Source organism: Ochotona princeps, chromosome 8 (assembly GCF_030435755.1).
Source record: "Ochotona princeps isolate mOchPri1 chromosome 8, mOchPri1.hap1, whole genome shotgun sequence".
In the NCBI taxonomy this organism is placed as follows: domain Eukaryota; kingdom Metazoa; phylum Chordata; class Mammalia; order Lagomorpha; family Ochotonidae; genus Ochotona; species Ochotona princeps.
The window spans coordinates 39643590-39663539 of record NC_080839.1 but is presented as its reverse complement, the minus strand read 5'-3'; the positions used below and the strand labels follow the sequence as shown (position 1 = coordinate 39663539).

Below are 19950 nucleotides of genomic sequence, written 5' to 3'. Positions count from 1 at the left end.
ACCCAATCAGTATGCACTAGGTTAAAAAAAAAAAAGGCAATTCATTTTAAAACTGCAGGGGGCATAGCTGTTTTACTTTTCAGTTGGGGGCAGCATGATGGCTCAGTGGTTGAAGCTCTGGAACCCCATATGGGTGGCCAGTCTGTGTCCTGGCTGGTCCACTTCCCATCCAGCTCCCTTGCTTGTGGCCTGGAAAAGCAGTAGAAAGGACAGTCCAAAATCTTGGGACCCCGTATCTGTGTGAGAGACTGAGAAGTGGCTCCTGGCTTTGGATGGGCTACTGGGGGCCATTTAGGGAGTGGGCCAGTGGATGGAGAGTTTTTCTCTTTGTCTTTCCATAAATATGATCTGCTTTTATACTAAAAATAAGTGAATCTTTAAAAATTTAGTTCACTGTAAGCCATCTTAATAATTTTCTTTTCCTTCCCTTTATTTTATCTTTTTATTTTTTAGGTTTGCTTTATTTATTTGAAAGGCAGAGTTAGAAGAAGGGGAGACAGAGATCTTTCATTCCACTGGTTCACTCTCCAAATGGCTACAACGGCCAGAGCTGGCCAGACCAAAGCCAGGAACTTCTTCTGGGTTTCCCATGTGGGTACAGGGGTTCAAGCACTTGGGCCATGTTCTGTTGCTTTCCCAGCACATTAGCAGGGTGCTGGATAGAAAGTGATGTATCCAGGACTGGAACCACATACTCACATGGGATGCTGGCACCGTAAGCAATGGCTTCACTTGCTATGCCACACCAGCCCCTTCCTTTTTACCATCACACTATATACCTACCTAAGGTCAATTTATATAGTCAGCGTAGGGTCTAACACCCTACTCTAAGGTCTACGGCCCACAAAACTTTCACCAGTTCATGAAGATGTTTTAATGTTATTATTAATATATCCATCTTTATATGAAATAATAGAATTTTAAGCATGTTTTAATCCAGATGTTTGTGGAGTCATAAGTGGCCTAGATGTCATATCTTCTCAAGTATATTAGTTTGTGTAACTTTTTTCTCTCCTTCCTAGTTTTCTCTTTATTCACATTTGTGTTTATTTTCCAATTAGGGTTATTTATTTATTTATTTATTTATTTATTCATTGATTACATTGTATTATGTGATACAGTTTCGTTGGAACTGGGAATCACCCCACCCTTCCCCCCGCCCTCCTCCCATGTGGAATGTTCCACCTTGTCGCATATCCACTGATCAGGTTCTTTATTTTTTTAACTGTATCTGTAATTATTTTTCCAATAAAGATCAGACTTCTGGAGAAGAAAAAAGTGATTAGCTACCCAAGGATTTAATCTACTAAATGGAGCATAACATCATATATAAAATCATTTTTATGTATAATTTTATTCTCAGTTCTATGTTATCTCTATGTCTCAGGGTAAGGGAAGAAGTCCTGGCATATATAAGTAGCCATTTCTCTTTATCTCACTGGTACAAACCAACAATATTAGCTTTCCAGCTGGTAGGATGCACCCACAAGTAAGTTACAAATCTTTCAAAAATCCTGAAAGCTACTTCAGACATAGGGTACTCCCTCTTAAAACGGTTCACTATATGTATCATGTATTAACTTGACTGGGCCATGAAGTATTTACATACCTGGTTAAACCTGACTCAGGGCATGCACAAGAATGTTTCCTGATGATAATAATCATTTGAATTGGCAGTGTGAGGAAAGCAAATTGCCTTCCTTAATTTGAGTAATTCTCACCCATCAACCAAAGAACTGACCAGAATAAAGGACTAAGTAAGAGAGAATCCATCTTGAGCCATCAGTCTTTCCAGTCTTTGGATTCAAACTGGACCTGGGTTCTTCTTTGGCCTCCAGTCTGCAAGTTTTAGAACTACACTTAATCTTAGCCAAGAGGCCGAGAAGCAACAGGTTTTGGAACTGACAGCACTGGCTCCCCTGTGCCTCAGACTGCAACTACATCACGAGTTCTCTTGGTCCTCCAGTTTGTGAAATCTAGATATGGGAACTTCTCAAGCCTCAAACAATTTCCTTCTGTATGCCGCACACATACATCTTCGTTTGTTTATCTGAAAAATTCTAATATGCTATTTTATAAATGACTACATTGAAGTACAGTATTGCCAAATCTCATTCAACCTTCTGGAAGGGTGTTAATCAGACTGGGGATCCTAGATCCTTGTTTTTTTTACCACTCGAATATATATCACCTTTATGGTATCCTGTATTTAAGATGACTCTTAAAATTTCTTCAGCATATCGCTGGTTCATTTTTCTTTCCTGATTTAGGCCAGAAGCTGATTAATGTCACCAGTTTTATTATTGATAGCATTAGGTCTTGCACTCAAGTGGATGTTTAGAAGAAACATAAAATCCACTTGGTAACCTAATCTTCCATTTAAGAAGATACCTTATGCCTCATCACCATGAAATATTAAGTAAGATATCAAGTACAACTTACAAATGTATACATATCAATCCCCAATTCCCAACAAACAGTGATCAAGTATAATATTTACTATGTTTCAGACAAATGGCATGTCCCTTCTGCATATTTTCTGGGTAAGTTTAATAAAGTATTCATATTCTTATCTGTTTTCAAATTAAACACCAGAATGTCAAATTTTTCTTACGGAAAGGGAGCAAAAAATAAATGCTGTCCAAGCACTGAAAGAAAGCAAAGACCTGTAAAGCCAAAATCCCAAATCTTAATTTCCTCTCTTCCTTTTTGTTTTCAATCTTTAAAATAACATACATCCTGGTCTTGTGAATAAAAGTGTACTGGTTTGGAAATAACGAACCTTCTATTGTCATTTTGTTATAAGTCTTAGCCTAAAGAGTGAAGAACAAACAGTCTTTATTTCTTCCTCGGTTTTATAATGGAGACACTACTACTAACTGTCATTTAAAAAAATGTTAACAAAATACACTGGACTCTGGGCTCTGAGGAAAAATTATGAATGGCGGGAAGAAGCATGTCTTTAACAAATGCACATGTTTAAGTAACTTTTACATCAAAACTTCAACATTCTGAGGTAAACCCACAGTGGAATTGACTAAGAACATGTTCATAAGTTTGAAAAACTCTTGACTGGCTTTTCTTACCCAAGTAACAAATTATTATTAAGCCATATTTATTAAAAACTTAAGATACCTTTTTGTAAGTTAAAAAAGTGCTTAAAAAATCAAAAATAAAATAAAGAGGGTGGTGAGGCGGGACCTATATAATGTTACAAACATACAGTAAAAAGTAGAAGTCTAAAATGACAAGTACACTGTTAATATGACTTTACAAAACAAAACACTTATTCGTATTTGTCTAATTAAATTTAAACTGAATTCTAAAAGTCTCTCACAAAACAGAATTCAGACAAAAAACACCTGATGGCCTTCTGTTTAGGACACAAGTTGTATCCAGGTAAGATCCAACAGGAATAAATCATCTGAAACATTAACATTAAAAAACCTAATGCTTCATATGAGAGAATTTCTGTGCTATTCTGAACACTTTATCAGCTAGGTAAAATATATTAATAAAAATATTAATACACTTAATCCTTTCCAAAACAATTAGGCTATGTACTTTATCAACAAAATCTGAGTGCAAAGGAAAAAAGTACAGACCCTACGTCTCCTTCCTACCAGCAGGATAGGACTACAGACATCACTCAACCTTTGTCCACTTGTCCTTCAGGAAGCAGGACTTATCCATGACCCTACTTCACCTCTTTTTTTTTTTTTTTTTGCAAACTTGTAGCAGTTTCTCCCCCCAACATCCCACTCCAATCATTCTGTGTAACTTCTTCACCAACAAAAGCCTGAGGTCAGAGCCAAACAAATCTCAGTCAGTTTCAATGCATCCCTTCTCTCCTATGCGGGTTCTGGTTTATTTTTACAGAATAAATAAGTAATAAAACAATCATACTGCAAAATTTTCAGCAATTCTTTTTCATTCAAAAATTTAATTTGATCTTCAGAAGATTCCTTTGAAGATACCACTTCCTTTTTCATGGACAACTGAGTTCAGAAACAATACCCAAGGTCACAGAGCTTGTAAGAGACTGAGTCAAGATTCAAACTCAGGTCTGTCCAATTCCATGAAGCCCACGTGCTTTATTATCTTCTGTATCCAATTATCAAATCACATATAAATAATTTCAATCAAACTGTATGATGCAAGAAATTCCAATCTGAAGTGGTCATACTTTAAAAATTCATTAAAGATCATTTAATACTAGTGTCACCCTACACTCTATAGTTCGAATGAAACTTAATAGGGAAAGAGGGAAAAACCAATAGCTTTCGTTTTGCATTTTAATTAGTTCATTTCTTGTTTAAAATTGCAAAGTTCTGGTTCCATAAATTATTCAACAGCACTAATACAAACTTAACCAAACTTGGGCCCGGCGGCGTGGCCTAGCGGCTAAAGTCCTCGCCCTGTAAGCCCCGGGATCCCACATGGGCGCCAGTTCTAATCCCGGCAGCTCCATTTCCCATCCACCTCCCTGCTTGTGGCCTGGGAAAGCAGTCGAGGATGGCCCAAAGGCTTGGGACCCTGCACCCTTGTGGGAGACCTGGAAGAGGTTCCTGGTTCCCGGCATTGGATCAGCGCGTACCGGCCCGTTGCGGCTCACTTGGGGAGTGAGTCATCGGATGGAAGATCTTCCTCTCTGTCTCTCCTCCTCTGTGTATATCTGACTTTGTAATAAAAATAAACCTTTAAAAAAAAACAAAACAAACTTAACCAAACTTGTACATTCTGTAGCAACAGACTTAGCAAATTGGGCATGGCACAGTGGCCGGAATCCTTGCCTTGCACGCGCCAGGATGTGGCACCAGTTTGTGTCCCAGCTGTCCCATTTCCCTGCTTTGGCCTGGGAGGGCAGCAGAGGATGGCCCAAGACCTTGGGGACCCGCACCCACATGGGAGACCCCGAGGAGACCCTGGCTTCAGATCGGATCAGCTCCAGCCATTGTGGCCACGTGAGGACTGTGTCTCTCCTCCTCTCTGTATATCTTACTTTCCAATAAAAATAAATAAATCTTCAAAAAGAATTAGCAAATTAAATTACTTAAACACCCAAAGCCAACTGATAAGTGATTAGCTAGGCAGGCCAGTTGGTAATAATCATAAATTTCTCTTAATACATCAATATGTGAAAAGTATCAAAGCAATGATGTATGACTATTTACAGATTTAGGAAATATTTCCAATTAAAAACGGCTTTCATGGAAAAAAAAACTGGAGAAGTTTGTAGATTGATTTTATTCACCTTATCTTCAAAATGAGTCTGTGTTATATAAAAGAACTAGTCTCTTCCATACCCCTCAAGTTAAGGAAAGGTGAAATTTACCTTAGGACACAACTCAGGACTAAGGAACAACACAGATATCAAGGTATTCCTATAGGGGCCACTTCAAGTCAAAAGAAATCTTAATAAATCTCTGAATCAGTCTGAAACAGAAAAGGTTCAGGAAGGGCTGAAGGATACAAATATTCTCTGTGAAGAACCTATTACACAAGAAATGTGTACATTTATGAAAATACATAAGGCAAACAAATAAAATCCCTACAAGGGATGCAACATACACTTATCGTGGGAAGCCTGGAACCTAAATCTAAATTCAGCTCACAACCTTACCCCAGGTCTTCTAGTAGCTGTCAAATGCTGATGCCTAAATTTGCTTTTTTCTAACCTTTTTTCCTTTTAATTCACTATATCCTTCACCACAGGATGAGGTTTCATTTCTGCTTGCTCTTCGCTCCAATAAAAACTTCATTTCAATCTCCTAGGTCTCTGATGGATAAAATCAAGACATTTCCACACCCCCAAGTTTAAAAAAATCCAAAATTTCTAAACTTCTTAATCTTTGTAAATCACTATAAAAACAAAAAGTGAATTAGTAATGGAATAGTAAATTAGCTAATAACTGCTTATAAACATGCTATTTACATTCACCAAACCTAAATTAATTCTCTAAATAAAAATAGAAACATTGAGATAAAGAACAATCTTACCAAGCATGACAGTGAGACGATTTATAGTCTTCTAAAACAGTGTAAAACACGTAGCTAACCAACAAATCAGGCAAAAACTAAACATCACAAAGATGCCTTTAACAGTACTCAGTCAAAAAAAAAATTAACATTGAATTAGAAACCTCCACAGCAATTAATGTCATATGAAATGCGGAAAATTAGTAAATACCTGAACTGCCGTGGCCGATTCCTGTACATGGCCACCAGCAACTGCTCCTCTGGCAGTGGCCGGAGGGACACTGTGCGTTCTCGGGGTTCTTGGAGTGCCAGTGTTTTCATCTGTCCTATGTGACTGCCAAGCTGCCTTTCGATGATGAGCTTCTGTAGTCTGCTGGTCTCCAAAAGCAGCCCAAGAACAACCATCTTTTTCTTCATCCTCAAAAGCATTCCAGTCTGCAGCTTGGCTAGGCCCAGCTGAACTGAAGTCTGCAAAATCATCCGAGTCTTGAAAAGCACTGTAGGCCTCCTGGATGTCTGGCCCAGAATCAAAATCTCCAAACTCACCTTCTTGTCCATTTTTCAGTTTTAAAGCAGGTCCAGTACCTGGTCCACCAGACTCTCTTGCCAACTGACATCCCTCTGATAAACTGTCAGAAGTTTGTCTTAGGTTTGACTCAGTAAATACCATTTCCTCTTGGCAAGAAGCAGTATTTGTATCCCCAAATTCTCCAAAGTCATCACCTGGTTCACTAAAATGTGGAAAGTGCTCTGAAGACTCTTCAAAAGTGACGTCACTCATTGAGTCTTGAGTACCAGTAACACACGGTGGAGTTGTGCCACTGGCTGTGCCAAAATCACCAAAATCATCCTCATTACAAGTCACAAAATCATTACTACTATCACCATTTTTTACAGAATCGTCCAAAACATTTTCTTCAGTGGGATCAATGTTCAGGCTTTCAAAATTAGTAAACTTCCTACTTTCTTCTTTGGAAAAACCAACTGAATCCCCAGCATCAGAAATTTTAATAGAATCCACGGACAGGTCATCACATTTAGTGTTAGACAAATCACGTCTCTCTTCAGCTTTACATTGCTCTCTCCTGATGGCTTCTGAATCATCAGCTGAGTCTACCAAACTCCATGTCTTTGTTTCAGGGTCTGGATTTATAAATTCATCCTGCTGCAAAGCTGGAAGTCCTGGTTGCTCAACACTGAAACCTCTGCTAGCCGTGACACTTATTTCTGAAACACAAACCTGGTCCTCCCCATCAGTGTCTCCTTTATTGTCACAGCTTCTACTCAAAGAGAGCTGTACAGAATTCAGTTCACTGGCTCTGTTAATTTTCTTGTTTTCCTGAATAGTTAGTGCTTCTCTATCATTTAAGACTACACATCCTATTTCTTCAAGTTGTATCCTTTCCTGTTTGGAAAATGTGGCAAAATCTGTGAATTCATCAGCAGGCCTCAGCGCAGAGTCTCCGTTACTAGTGCCATGAGTGCTAGGAGGCTTCCGTCCGTCTGAATGGGCTCCGCTGTCCAGATCATCGGTTCCCTGAGGATTTACAGTTTCCAGCCCTGCAAACCCATTTGTCAAAATCTCCAGACAGGGCAGCTTTTCACCATTGCAGCTCTCTAACTGCATGTTTTGATGAACGACATTCTCCTCAGTTCTAAAATCTCCTGGAAAGAAACTTTCTGGTGTTCCAACATTCTGTCTCTGCTCTATGACTTTATTTAAAACTCCTGGGCTTTCAGAGGAATCTAAAGTTTCACATGAAATTATTTCTTTGCTGGTGGTAGAAAGCAAAACATCAGATTGTCCTTGCACAGGAGAAGATTCAGCAGTGATGTCCTTATCATTTCCATTTTTAATGGACTTAAAGCTTGTAAGGCCATCTACGTTTTCTGAGAAATTGCAAACTGGCATAAAATGGTTTGAAGGTACAAACTCTTCCTTGGGACGAGTATAATCTGGTGTATCAAAATCAACAAAGCCTACACCAGAAGGGCTAACTTCTGAAAACCCACCAAACTCTCCAAATTCATCATCGTCGTCCTCCTCTGCTCCATTGTCTAGTGGTGGGGGGGATGAAGAGTACATTCGAATGATGTCTGGCTCCATTGCTGAGTTGTTTGCAAATAATTAATTGATACCTGTAAAAAGGAAAAAAGGGTTGTTGCTTTTTTTTTTTTAAGGAGGGGGCAGTTTACATATAAAAAGTCAAAATCTTCACAACACTACTTCCAAACAGTGCAAACTTACATTACTCAGTTTTGCATCTTTTAAACTATTTTTCACAGGTGAGACTACTTCACTATACTATAGTGGAAAAAAAAAACCCTGATTTCTTCTAATGTAGGTTGAAAAGGGCATTAGCAGTACCTTAATGAAATTTAGAGATGCTAGAAAATTTTGAATATATTCTTATGAAAGCATACTTACAAAATGTTCTCTCAGGTACTTTCTTATTTTGTTAAATTATCTATCAAATTCACTGAGGACTCAGTACTTGCTTTATCGATTTGTACGGAAAATCTTACCTAGTAATTTATCTACAATGTTTTATTACCTTTGCTTTCCAATGCTGACCTATTCCTTCCCTCCCCTCCCCTCCCCTCCCCTCCCCTCCCCTCCCCTCCCTTCCCCTCCCTCCCCCTCCCCCTCCCTCCCCCTCCCTTCCCCTTCCCCTTCCCCTCCCTTCCCTTCCCTTCCCTTCAAATTTTAACAGAAAGGCAGGCAGGGTGCAGGACACACACGCACACACCTTCCCACCCACAGGTTTACTACAAACACACACACTCATTCTCTCTCTTCCCGCCTACTGGTTTACTCCCCAAATGCCTGCAACTTCCAGGGCTGAGCCAGGTCTACACCAGCAAACTAGAACTCAATCTGGGTCTTGTACGTGGGCAGCATGGACCCAAGTACTTGAGCCATCACCTGCAGCCTCCAGTGATGTGCATTAGCAGGAAGTTTGAATTGGAAGCAGAGAAGCTGTGATTCAAGGAATTTGACAGTAAGATGCAGGTCAGGCATCTCAAGCAACAACTTTAAATGTAGTGTCAAATGTGGTCCCCACCCTAGTTGACTTTTTTTTTTTAAGATTTATTCATTTTCATTGGAAAAGCAGATTTACAAAGAGACAGAGAGGAGATCTTTCAGCCACTGGTTCAATGTCCAAATGGCTACAACAGCCAGAGATGAGACAATCCAAAGCTGAGAGTCAGGAGCCTCTTCAGGGTCTCCCCCAAACATGTAGGGTTCCAAGGACTTAAGCATCCTCCACTGCTTTTGTAGGCCACAGGCAGGTAGCTGGATGGGAAGCAGAACAGCCAGACACAAACAGGCACCCTAAAGGATGCCAGAGCTTGGAGGTGGGAGATCAGCTAGTTGAGCCATTGTACCAGCCCTAGTTAACTCTTTAATAACTTAACTGTGAAACTGTTTAAGATTGATATTGAAAAATACTACAGAGTACTTTTATGTATTTCACCAGCTATCCTCAATGGCCATCTGGTAAATAATCAGAGCAGATGATCTTTGATGTACAATGGGTTATGTTCCAATAATCTTAAGTTGAAAATATCAAGCAAAAAATGAATTTGATACACTTAACCCACGAATATCACAACTTGGCAACACAGTACCCTATAGAGTATGGGCTGTTTCCCCATGGGGCCGACTGAGTAGAAACCCACTGCTACTGTTCAGCACCGTCAGGGACTCCCATACTGTATATCACTACTCCAAGAAAAGAGTCCAAGAAAAATTTAAAGTATGATTTCTGTGGAATAATGCCACTATAAAGCTGAAGAATCCTAAGTCAAACCCTAGCAACTCAGGGACCACCACAATACATGATTAAGTGAAGAAAAATGATGAGAGCATCATACATACACTGTGAAGTCAGATACTGACCTCTGTGTGGATATCAACAGTTTTGTGCACGTATGCATAGTTTTGTATCACATGCACAGATTAGTGTAACCACCATAACAATCTGGTTAAGAACCATTCCTTTGTTACTTCTAACAGCATACTTTCTTAAACACTAACCCTTACAAACCACTTGACCTAGTTTCTATTATTATAATTTTGTTATTAGTTTTACTTAACTGGTATTATCACATGTAACCCTTTGTCTGATTTTTTTCCCATTCAATCTAATGCTCTTGAGAACCACCCCAGCTGTTTTATGTAGTAGTTCAATCCTTTTTATTGTTCAGTAGTATTCCACTGTATAGCAGCGCCACTGTCCAGTCTTTCTTTATAAGTCGCTCTTTGTTTGGGTTGCTTCTGGTATTTTTCTATTACAAATAAAGCTACTATGAACATTTTATTTTATTTTTTTTTGAAAGTGGGTAATACCATTGTTTCCACATCAATATCGTTTTACCCTGTATCGTTTTTACCCTGGGGTCAGGGAAAAAAACAAAGGGAAAAGCCCCACCCTACCTCCCACCCATCCCAGATCCCCAACAGGAGGAGCGCTCTGAGGGTCCTGCTCATACAGTTTTGATAGTTCATCAGTTCTGGATTGCTGCCAATCTCTCAGTTCCAATCGCAATGAACCCTATTCAGAATCCACTGGCTGACAGTCTCTTCATGGTTGGGGTTCTAAGATCAGCAGTTCAGTTGGAGATATCTACAAAGAAACTTCATCTGAGATGATCCCAGGCCTGATTCTTGCGCGAGTTTGCTAGTACAGAGTCCGACACCGTCCGTCACACCAATTAGCTTATGCTCATGCTGGTCGTTGAGATTGCTGGGTTCATTCTGTTTCCAGCCCTGTCTTCCGCGTGAACCAACGGGTGTTGTAGTCCAGTTCGATCCTGCCCACTTCATGCTCGGTCCTCACGCAAACTGGTTGGAGCTGCAGCCTAGTTGGGGTGACTCCCCATAACCCCCACCTGTTCTGCCCCCTACTCTGGTTCTCATGCTTGCCAGTACGCACCGCAGGCTTGCCAAGTCTGTCCCACATCCTGTTTAGCTCTCGCACGTGTCGATGGGCACTGAAGCCCAGCTCAACCCAACCAACCTACTATTCAGCCCACACACCTACTGGCAGGTGCCCTTCTGTACAGCCACTCTTGCCCCTGTCCTGGTGTTCGTGCTGTCCAACGAGAGTGGTAGCCCCAAAGGAGGTGCCCACTATTTCCCTTCTAGGCCACACTCACTCCCAGATTTTACACTCTCCAGGTAGCTATGAACATTTTAGATACAGACTGTTATGTTTTCATTTCTCTAAGATATCATGGTGGCTGAATGCTGAGTCTTACAGTATGTTCAATTTACAAAAAAACTGTCAAATTGTTTTCTCAAGTTAATTTTCATGGGGCCGAATCAATTGATCTTTTTGTTTACAATTTTCCTCACTATTTTGCTTTCACGTAAGCTTAAGACTGATATCCAGTTTTATTTTGTTTTACTTTTAGTTCTTTTTAAAATTAAAAAATGATTTGAGAGGCAGAGAGACTGAGTTTTCCAATCTGGACTCAGTCCACTCTCATATGGGATGCAGACACTTCAAATAACAACTTAATCACCTAGGCTAATCACTTACACTTACAATACTTAATTTTCCTAATATTTATTTTTTTTTAAGATTTATTTATTTTTAGTAGAAAGGCATATATACAGAGAAAAAGATATTCCGTCTGCTAGTTCACAAACAAATGGCTGTGACGGCTGAAGCTGAATCAATCCAAAGTCAAGAGCCAGGAGCTTCTTCCAGGTCTCCCACATAGGTGCAGGGTCCCAAAGCTTTGAACCAACCTCTGCTGCTTTCCCAGGCCACAAGCAAGGAGCTAGATGGGAAGTGGTACAGCTGGGATACCAACTAGCCCGCATGAGATCCTGGCGCTTACAAGGCTAAGATTCAGCCACTGAGCCATCACACCAGGCTCTGCAACACGTATTGAAATAAGAAGTGTGATGCCTGAAAAATGAAGTAATTTATTGTTCAAGGCCTATTTCACATTCAGCTGTTAGCACAAAGCTCTGCATCTGGGACTTTGTGACTAAGCAATGACATGGAGTAATTTTCTTCCTGCTGACCTTGTCAACTACTTTACTTCCCTTTCTAGGTGACAAAGGCTCTATCAGCTTCCCAGATAGTTCCATAATTCTCAAAAACAGAGACATCTATTTATGTGTAGATCCTGGGCTGCTACATGTTATCCTGAAGCTTTTGGCCCTGATGCAACTCACTCCTCAGAAACTTGAGAGGATCACTGCTTCTAAGTTTCAACCAGCCAACCACTGTGGAGGAGGCTCAAAACTCTCCATTAAATTCCCCTGCGTCAGGCCAACTCTACTTAAAGAAGCTCTATGATAATATTATTGGTAAAATGAACTTATAAATAATGTTTGATTTGGATAATCCATTTTTTAAAAACACAGGACATGTGTTTAAATAGCTAGTCCTACAGTTAAAAAATAAATAAAAAATAAAAAGAAGGGGAAGTGGAATAGTAGATAAGCTACTTTAATATTCTGTTGGATACAAAACAAACTCAACAATGTTCCTTCATCTTTCTTAATGGGCAATTTACACCTCACCACAAGGTGTCCCCATCAGTCACTGGATTTCTTTCTAACCTGAGCAAACAAGCGTGTGTGTGTTTCTGTATGTCTATTTATGAAGAGGGGATTGTGTTCAACCTGATATTTATTTCTGCCTATTGCAAAAGGCTTGTTACATGGGAGAAAAGAGCCAGGGAACATTCAAGCCATAGTATGTGCAAAAGTTGACACAAGCATCTCATGACTGAGGCACAGAGGTCCCGTGAAGGTAAGGGGGAGTATGGAGACTGAGAACGTGGGCAAGCCTCCAGTGTTTTTGGAGGTTTGTCCATGGGAAATCCTATCTTTATAAGAAGATTAGGATATAGTAACAGGTCACAACAAAAATTAACAATGCAAACGAAAGCAGACCTTCAGGGCCACAAACCAAGAAAGTCAGAGGCTTTGGGGAGGTCCATATAAATGGGCCAAGAGCACAGTCTCGAAGTTTATGGTTACAGCAATCAGCAATGGAACTCCAGCCTTGTGCCAGGTTAACATCTAGTGTGCAGGGCGTCCATGAGCAAAGGTGATTCAGCATTAATCTTCTACCAGAAGACTGCTGCACTGTTTAAAGCACATCTAGTCTCAATCCTGAAATAGTCATATAAAAGATGGTATGAGGGCTCGGCAGCGTGGCCTAGTGGCTAACGTCCTCGCCTTGATCCCATATGGCCGCTGGTTCTAATCCCGGCAGCTCCACTTCCTCTCTATCTCTCCTCCTCTCAGTACATCTGACTTTGTAATAAAAATAAAATAAATCTTTAAAAAAAAAAAAAAAGATGGTATGAGGACTCTGTAGGACGGGAGTTGTATGGTCCAGAGGTAATGAGGGCTTGGCAAGCAAGAACAAAGGGAAGAATGTGGCCAACTACCAGCTGAAACTACTGGCCTTTTAACAAGTTTCTCAAGAAGAACAAAGTTAGAAAAAAATATTAAGACTTGGCTTAAAGGTACACATATCTTGTTCAAAAAGATGGCAAAGCAGTGTGGCAGGGAAAGAATAGCCTTTTCAATAAAAAATGCAAGATTAACTGGTTATTCTCACAGAGGGGGAAAATTTTTTATTTTATCCAACATCTTATACCAAAATAAGCTTGAGATAGATCACAGGCCTAAATATGAAAGGTAAATAAAAATAGTAACAATAATGACAATGACCATAAAAAAAAATCTGAAAGGTAACATGAAAAAAATAACATGAGAGATCATTCTCATGACCTTAGTGAAGGCAAAAATATTTCAAACAAGAACAGAGAAAGCACTCTAAACATGAGATAAAGATTGATAAATTGGACTGCATTAACATTTAAAACTTCTCTTCATCAAAAAGACGCCATTAATAAAGAGTGAAAAGGCAAGTCACTGCTTGAGGAGAGATTTGCAATACTGTCTGTAAAAAACCTCAAATACAGATCTATTGTAAGCATTTCTACAGAGTAATGGGAGAAAATCCAACAGAGAAACTGCTAAAATATTTGAAAAGTTATTTCACAAGAGACTATCCAAATGGACAATAAACATATAAAATTATCAGGGAAATGCACATAATATCTATGCAGTAAGATACCAATACATATTAAAATCTAGAATGGTTCAAATTAAAACACAATTATTCTAACCATATCTTTTTCTCATAAGGACGTGGAGCAAGAGGAATTCCTTTGTGTTTTCCTGTTGGTTGTATAAACTGGCATGTGCATTTGAAAAGCTGCTTGAAAATATTAAAACTACCAGATCTTTAGTACCTGGCACATTCAGAGTACTCAGTAAGTTATCAACTATCATTATATTTTAACTTTCACCAAGTATGTGACTCAAATAATAATCCACCCATGACAAAACATAAGCCAAGTTTGCTCAGCTGGCATAAACTCTCACATGACTCTGTATTTTAAAAGGTCAATCAAAGAGCAAGTCAAAGTTAAGTCATTTAACAAAAACATTTGTAACCACACTAAGATACATGAAGGCTTCAGACCAGAGATGGTCTCCCCAGGAAACTGTTGAATTTATCTGGACAATAAGATGCTGTACTCTATGCATGGTACATGCTTGCAATGAAAGAATACACTGGATTTGAACTGTAATACTGCAACAAGGTGGAGGAATCCACCATGGGGGGAAGGGAGGAGGAGGGGTTGGGGAAATCCCAGAGCCTATCAAACTGTGTCATAAAATGAAATGTAATTAACTAAAAAAAAAAGATACACGAAGACTTCATTGGTAATTTTCATCTTTTTTTTTAAACAAAATCATTTATTTGTTTCTTTATTTGAGAGACAAAGATTTTTGACCTTCTGGTTCACTCCTTAAATGCCTACCATGCCCAAGGTTGGTCAGGGCCAGGCCTAACAGTATAATGCATGTCTTCCTTTAGGGTGCAGAAACCCAATCAGGTATGTATTTAGCAGGAAGCTAGAGCTGGGAATCCAGGTACTCTAAAGCGGAATGCGAGCACCTGAAAAGACAGACTTAACGATGCTCTCTTTACTGTTAATTTTTCATAACTGATCCCTACGAAATACGAAGCTTAACCTCCATATAGAGGCGGGGTGTGGCTGATGACAATCAGAATCTGAAACTCTAGGCTGAAAACTGAGACCGTAATTTCCAAAACAGTTCCAGGGTTAATAGTCTACTATAAATAACATGGAGGTTCTGAAGAACAGGAAAACACAACTCCGAAGCTCTCCTCTCCTGTATGTTGGCACAAACTGGTCATAGCTTCTATCCAGTCAGAGGAAAGAACACAATAAATGTTGATGTAAGTAGAGATGCCTGCTCTGGCAAGAATTCTTCATGTCTAGGAAATATACAGGATCTTCCTTATACAGTCCTCCGTGAGGCAGTTAACTACCTCCCTAGCCTTTATTCTCCACACACACTGCATTACCCACCCTCAAGACCCCTGGGCTCACATCTGGTGGTGGTGGTGTCAATGTCTCAACCAGATCAAGCATCAAGCATTCCTTGTAGACAAGCTAAAAAGCTTACAACCCCCGTCACTCACTCAAAAGCAACTCACAACTTTCACAGGACACCAACCCCGCTGTACTGAGGTAAATATCACCTTCCAAGACCTGGCAAGCAGATCCATATTATACAATCAAGATTTATTCATGAATCCTCATTCTAAATTTACTTTTACAAGAAATGAGGTGAGAAGACAAGCATTATGGACGCTGGTCAGAAAAAAAGAAAAGGTTAACAACCACATCAAGCTACGCTACTGACTTTAGTGTTTCAAACGATGTAAGGAAGGTGTGTTAACGATCACAAGAAACAATCACTGTCTTTTATCACAGTATAACTGAAGCTTATAATTAGTCATTTGTTAAATATACAAATGAGTAAAAAAAACTTTTAAAAAATTAGTGAAAATACTTTATAAGCAATTGAAAGCACGAATTTGCATTACAAATGTTGTCAGGTGTTATAGTGGTTCAAATTCTTCAAAATCTTTACAGGAATTTCAAGCAGTGTCAACATGTACTATCATTGAACCTGCCCAACCTACATTTCTGCTTAACAGTCCCAGAGATGGACAGCATTGTTTTGTATCAAGTAAAACAACTCCCATATGGATGCCGGTTTGAGGTCTGCCTGCTCCACTTTCAATCCAGCTCCCCATTACTGTGCCTGAAATAGCAGAGGAAGATGGGCCAAGTCCTAGGCTCCTGAACTGACACAGGAGAATCAGAAGCTTTTGGCTTTGGACTAGCCCATTACAGCCATTCAGGGAGTAAGCTAACAGACCAAAGATCTGTCTCTCTCTCTTGTCTACATTTTTGTTTCCTTTCAAATGCCAGACTCTGCACTGACAGAAAGCTAGAATCAGAAGCCAAAGCCAGAACACAAATGTAAGTTCGCAGACATGGGTATTTTAACTGCTAAGTACAAAGCTATTCCCTAGAGGTGAGTGTTGTGGTGCAGCAGGTAAAGGTATCACATTCAGTGCAGTTATCCATACTGATCCCTGTTCAACCTTCACTTCTTATCCAGCTCCCTGCCAAAGCGCCTGCGAAAGCAGTAGAGCATGACCCACAAGAAGGACCCAAATCAAACTTCTTGTTCCTGGCTTCAGGTCACCCAGTTCCAACTGCCACCGTCATTTAGGCTGTGAATTGGTGGATGAAGATGACTCTCTGACTTGTTCGCTCAGTGACTCTTTCGAGTAAACAAATCTTTTAAAATGCCATATCCTGAATATTTTTAGAAAATCTCACCAATATTTTGCCAACCTTTCATTTTAAAACTTGCTTCCTTGATTGACTGACTGATTTGAAAGACAGGGTAAGAGGGTGAAAGAGAAAAAAGAGATCTTCCCTGCCTGCTTGTTCACTCCTCAAACAGCCACAACTGGGGCTGGGCCAGGCTGAAGTCAAGAGCCTGAAATATTATTCGTGTCTCCCTTGTGAGTGGCAGGGACCCAAAGATTTTCAAAGCATGTAAGAACAGTTGGATATGAATGGAGCAGTCAAGACTCGAACTGGCACTCATATGGGATGGTGGCATGGGAGGTGGCAGCGGCTCAACTTGCTACAACATGGAGGAAACTTAAAAACAAAAATCCAAGACACCACAGACCCCAACAGCATGTCAATGTCATCAACAGCCTAATATGTAGTGTTTAAGCCATTTGTTAAAACACAAAACCTCCTGATTGTTTTCTCTTTGTACTTATATCAAGGTAATATCTGAGTGCTAAATGCCAATATTACATGAAGAATATATGAATTATCTCATTTAGTTCTCACACTATTTTAAAAGATGGAAATTATCTTCATTTTACAGGTGAAAACATAAAAGCTTAAACAGATTAAGTCATTCCTCATGGCAGTATAACTAGTAATGTGGTGAGTCATAGCTAAAATTTTTAAAATTTTTAAAATTTTTTTAAAAACTCTATTCCTTTTTATTAAAAGGGCAGATTTAAGAGAAAGGAGAGATAGACAGAAGGAAATCCATCCACTGGTTTACTCCTCAAAGGCCACAACAGCAATAGCTGGGCTGATTCGAAGCCAGGAGCCAGGAGCTTCTTCCAAGTCTCCCACGTGGACACAGGGTCCCACGGCATTGAGAATTCTATCAATTCTCATTTCTGAAACTCCTACAGTAATTGGGAAGCCAGAACTGGAACAACCCAAAGCCTAGAGTTTGAAACTCCATCCAAGCTTCCCACACGGAATGGCAGGAGCCCAAGTACTTGGGTCATCTTTTACTGCTTTCCCAGCACAGTAGCAGAAAGTTGGGTCAGAATCATAGCAGTCAACATAGACCAAAGCTTCAATATGGGATGCTGGCATAACAGGCAGCAGTTGAACCTGAACATCACAAGGTTATTCTTGGTTTCTTAGTTTTCCATACTAACAAAAATAGTACTAAATGTGAGCAAACAATGCAAATAAGCAGCCAAACCTCTTTAGATTTAAGTTTACAATTTGGGGGCTGGTGCGGTGGCATAACATGCTAATCCTGTAATTGCTTGCACTGGCATCCCATATGAGCACTGGCTTGTGTCACGGCTGCTTCACATCCTATCCAGCTCTTTACTTATAGCCTGGGAAAGCAGCAGAAGATGGTTCAAGCTTTCGGGCCCCTATATCCACATGGGTGACCGGGGAGAAGCTTTTGGCTTCCGGCTCAGTTCTGGCCCTTGTGGCCATATGGGGAGTAAGCCAGTGGATGGAAGATCCACTCTCTTTGTTTCTCCTTTTCTCTCTGTAAAATATGCTTTCGAAAAAAATCCTTTAAAAATACCTTTTCGTTAATGCCCACAAAAAGCCAGACTGAAAAATGAATTCACTAAACATGATGAAAATCTTGTCTTCACAAGATGCCCACAAGGATGATTTACGAAAGTGTGAATATCATTTATACAATGTTACTTTACAGGAGGTAGGCATATGTTTACTTGTTAAAAGATACTTAAAATGCCTGCATTCCATATTGAATACCTGGGGTTCAGTCCTAGCTCCGCTAGATTCCAGCTTCCTGCTAATCTATAACCTGGAGGCAGCAGGTGATAGCTCAAGGCATTGGGTACCTGTCACCCACTGCACTCTGGGCCTCCGTGTGGCCTAGCCCTGGCTATTCAGGACATTTGCAGAGTGAACCAGTGCAGAGAGCTGTCTCTTAAACATTCTTTTTTAAAAAGTACTGCAATGAATAAACTCAAAATAAAAATATTGCAATAAAAATGTCAATTATAAGGAATAGCAGCAGACATCAACTCACCAAGGACTAATGAACATGTTAAACAGCGCTATTTTATAGAAGCTGTTTTTAAAAAAATCTCCATAAAATGTTTTCTCTTAATTTAGCCTTCTATGCAAATCCATAATAATGCATTTTATTTGCAATTGGATAGCTTCCAAACTATCCAATTTATAGGGTCCCATAAAAATTTTAAAAGATAAGAACATCAGAGGATATTTTACCTTTAACTGGTCCTATAAACTGACCCTCTATTTGAGAGCTCACTAGTTATTTTTCGCAAAAGGTGCTTCAACTTGAAATTAAATAAGTTTGGATAACTGTTGATAACAAGGGATACAATACAGAGCCAGAGAAGACACACATCCACCCTCAGAAAACAATTTTCCCCAGTATTCTCTTCTACCATATGTTGTCAGAAAAATTTAGTCATTCTTAATTCTCCACTCTCATATTCCTGAAACTTTACAATGAAAATACAATCTAAAAGCCAGGAGCAACCTCATCGTCAAACCCCTCACTAAAACCTGGGTTACACCCACAATCTACAGGTCATCACTATCTTGCTTTCCTTCTCAATTGCTTGCTCTCTGTTTCCCCATATACTGAGGCTTTCTCTTCAGACTCTTCCATCAACAGCACAAAACACAGTAAAACCCTTTGTGGCGGACCCTTCCAGCTCCTCTCCTCCCCACCGAGCTTCTTTTTTTTTTTTTATTATATTTTTGACAATCTTTACACAGTTAATTAGAATAAAAAGGTTCAAGGGCTATAGGAAAGTGGGTAAGACTATTATTTCCATATTGTTTCCTTCATGTTTAAAGGGAGGGGAGTATTAAGGGAGAAGGCCCACCCAATTTCCCACCGTCCCCAGGTCCCAGATGTGGGGCATACTCCGAGGGTCTTGCTCAAGTGGTTTTGATAGTTCACCAGTTACGAATCGCTGCCAATCTTGCCATTCCAAGCATGATGTCTTTGAAGAATCCACTGATTGACATAGTCCATCATAGAGTCTCCGTTTGCCCCGTATTTCGCTGCCAACATACAGCTGAGATGGTTGATTGACCTGTTCTGTCTTCTGTCTTTTCTTGGTTAGGGTTCTGAGTTCAGCATTTCGATTGGGTTGATCTCCAAAGAAACTTTGTCTGAGGTGTTCTCAGACCAGATTCTTGTATGTACTAGCAAGCAGAGAGGCCGGCCAC

General features: G+C 39.8%; 1 protein-coding gene across 3 annotated transcripts in view; it reads right to left on the bottom strand.

Annotated features, from left to right (window-relative positions):
* AFTPH (aftiphilin) overlaps window positions 1-19950 on the bottom strand; it is a 69650-nt gene that overhangs the window by 29614 nt on the left and 20086 nt on the right. For all 3 annotated transcript variants that reach the window (XM_058667882.1, XM_058667881.1, XM_058667883.1), the window contains exon 2: window positions 6191-8118. In XM_058667882.1, coding sequence (XP_058523865.1) covers window positions 6191-8086 — 1896 coding nt within the window. In that variant the 5' untranslated portion in view covers window positions 8087-8118. The remainder of the gene's footprint in view (window positions 1-6190; window positions 8119-19950) is intronic.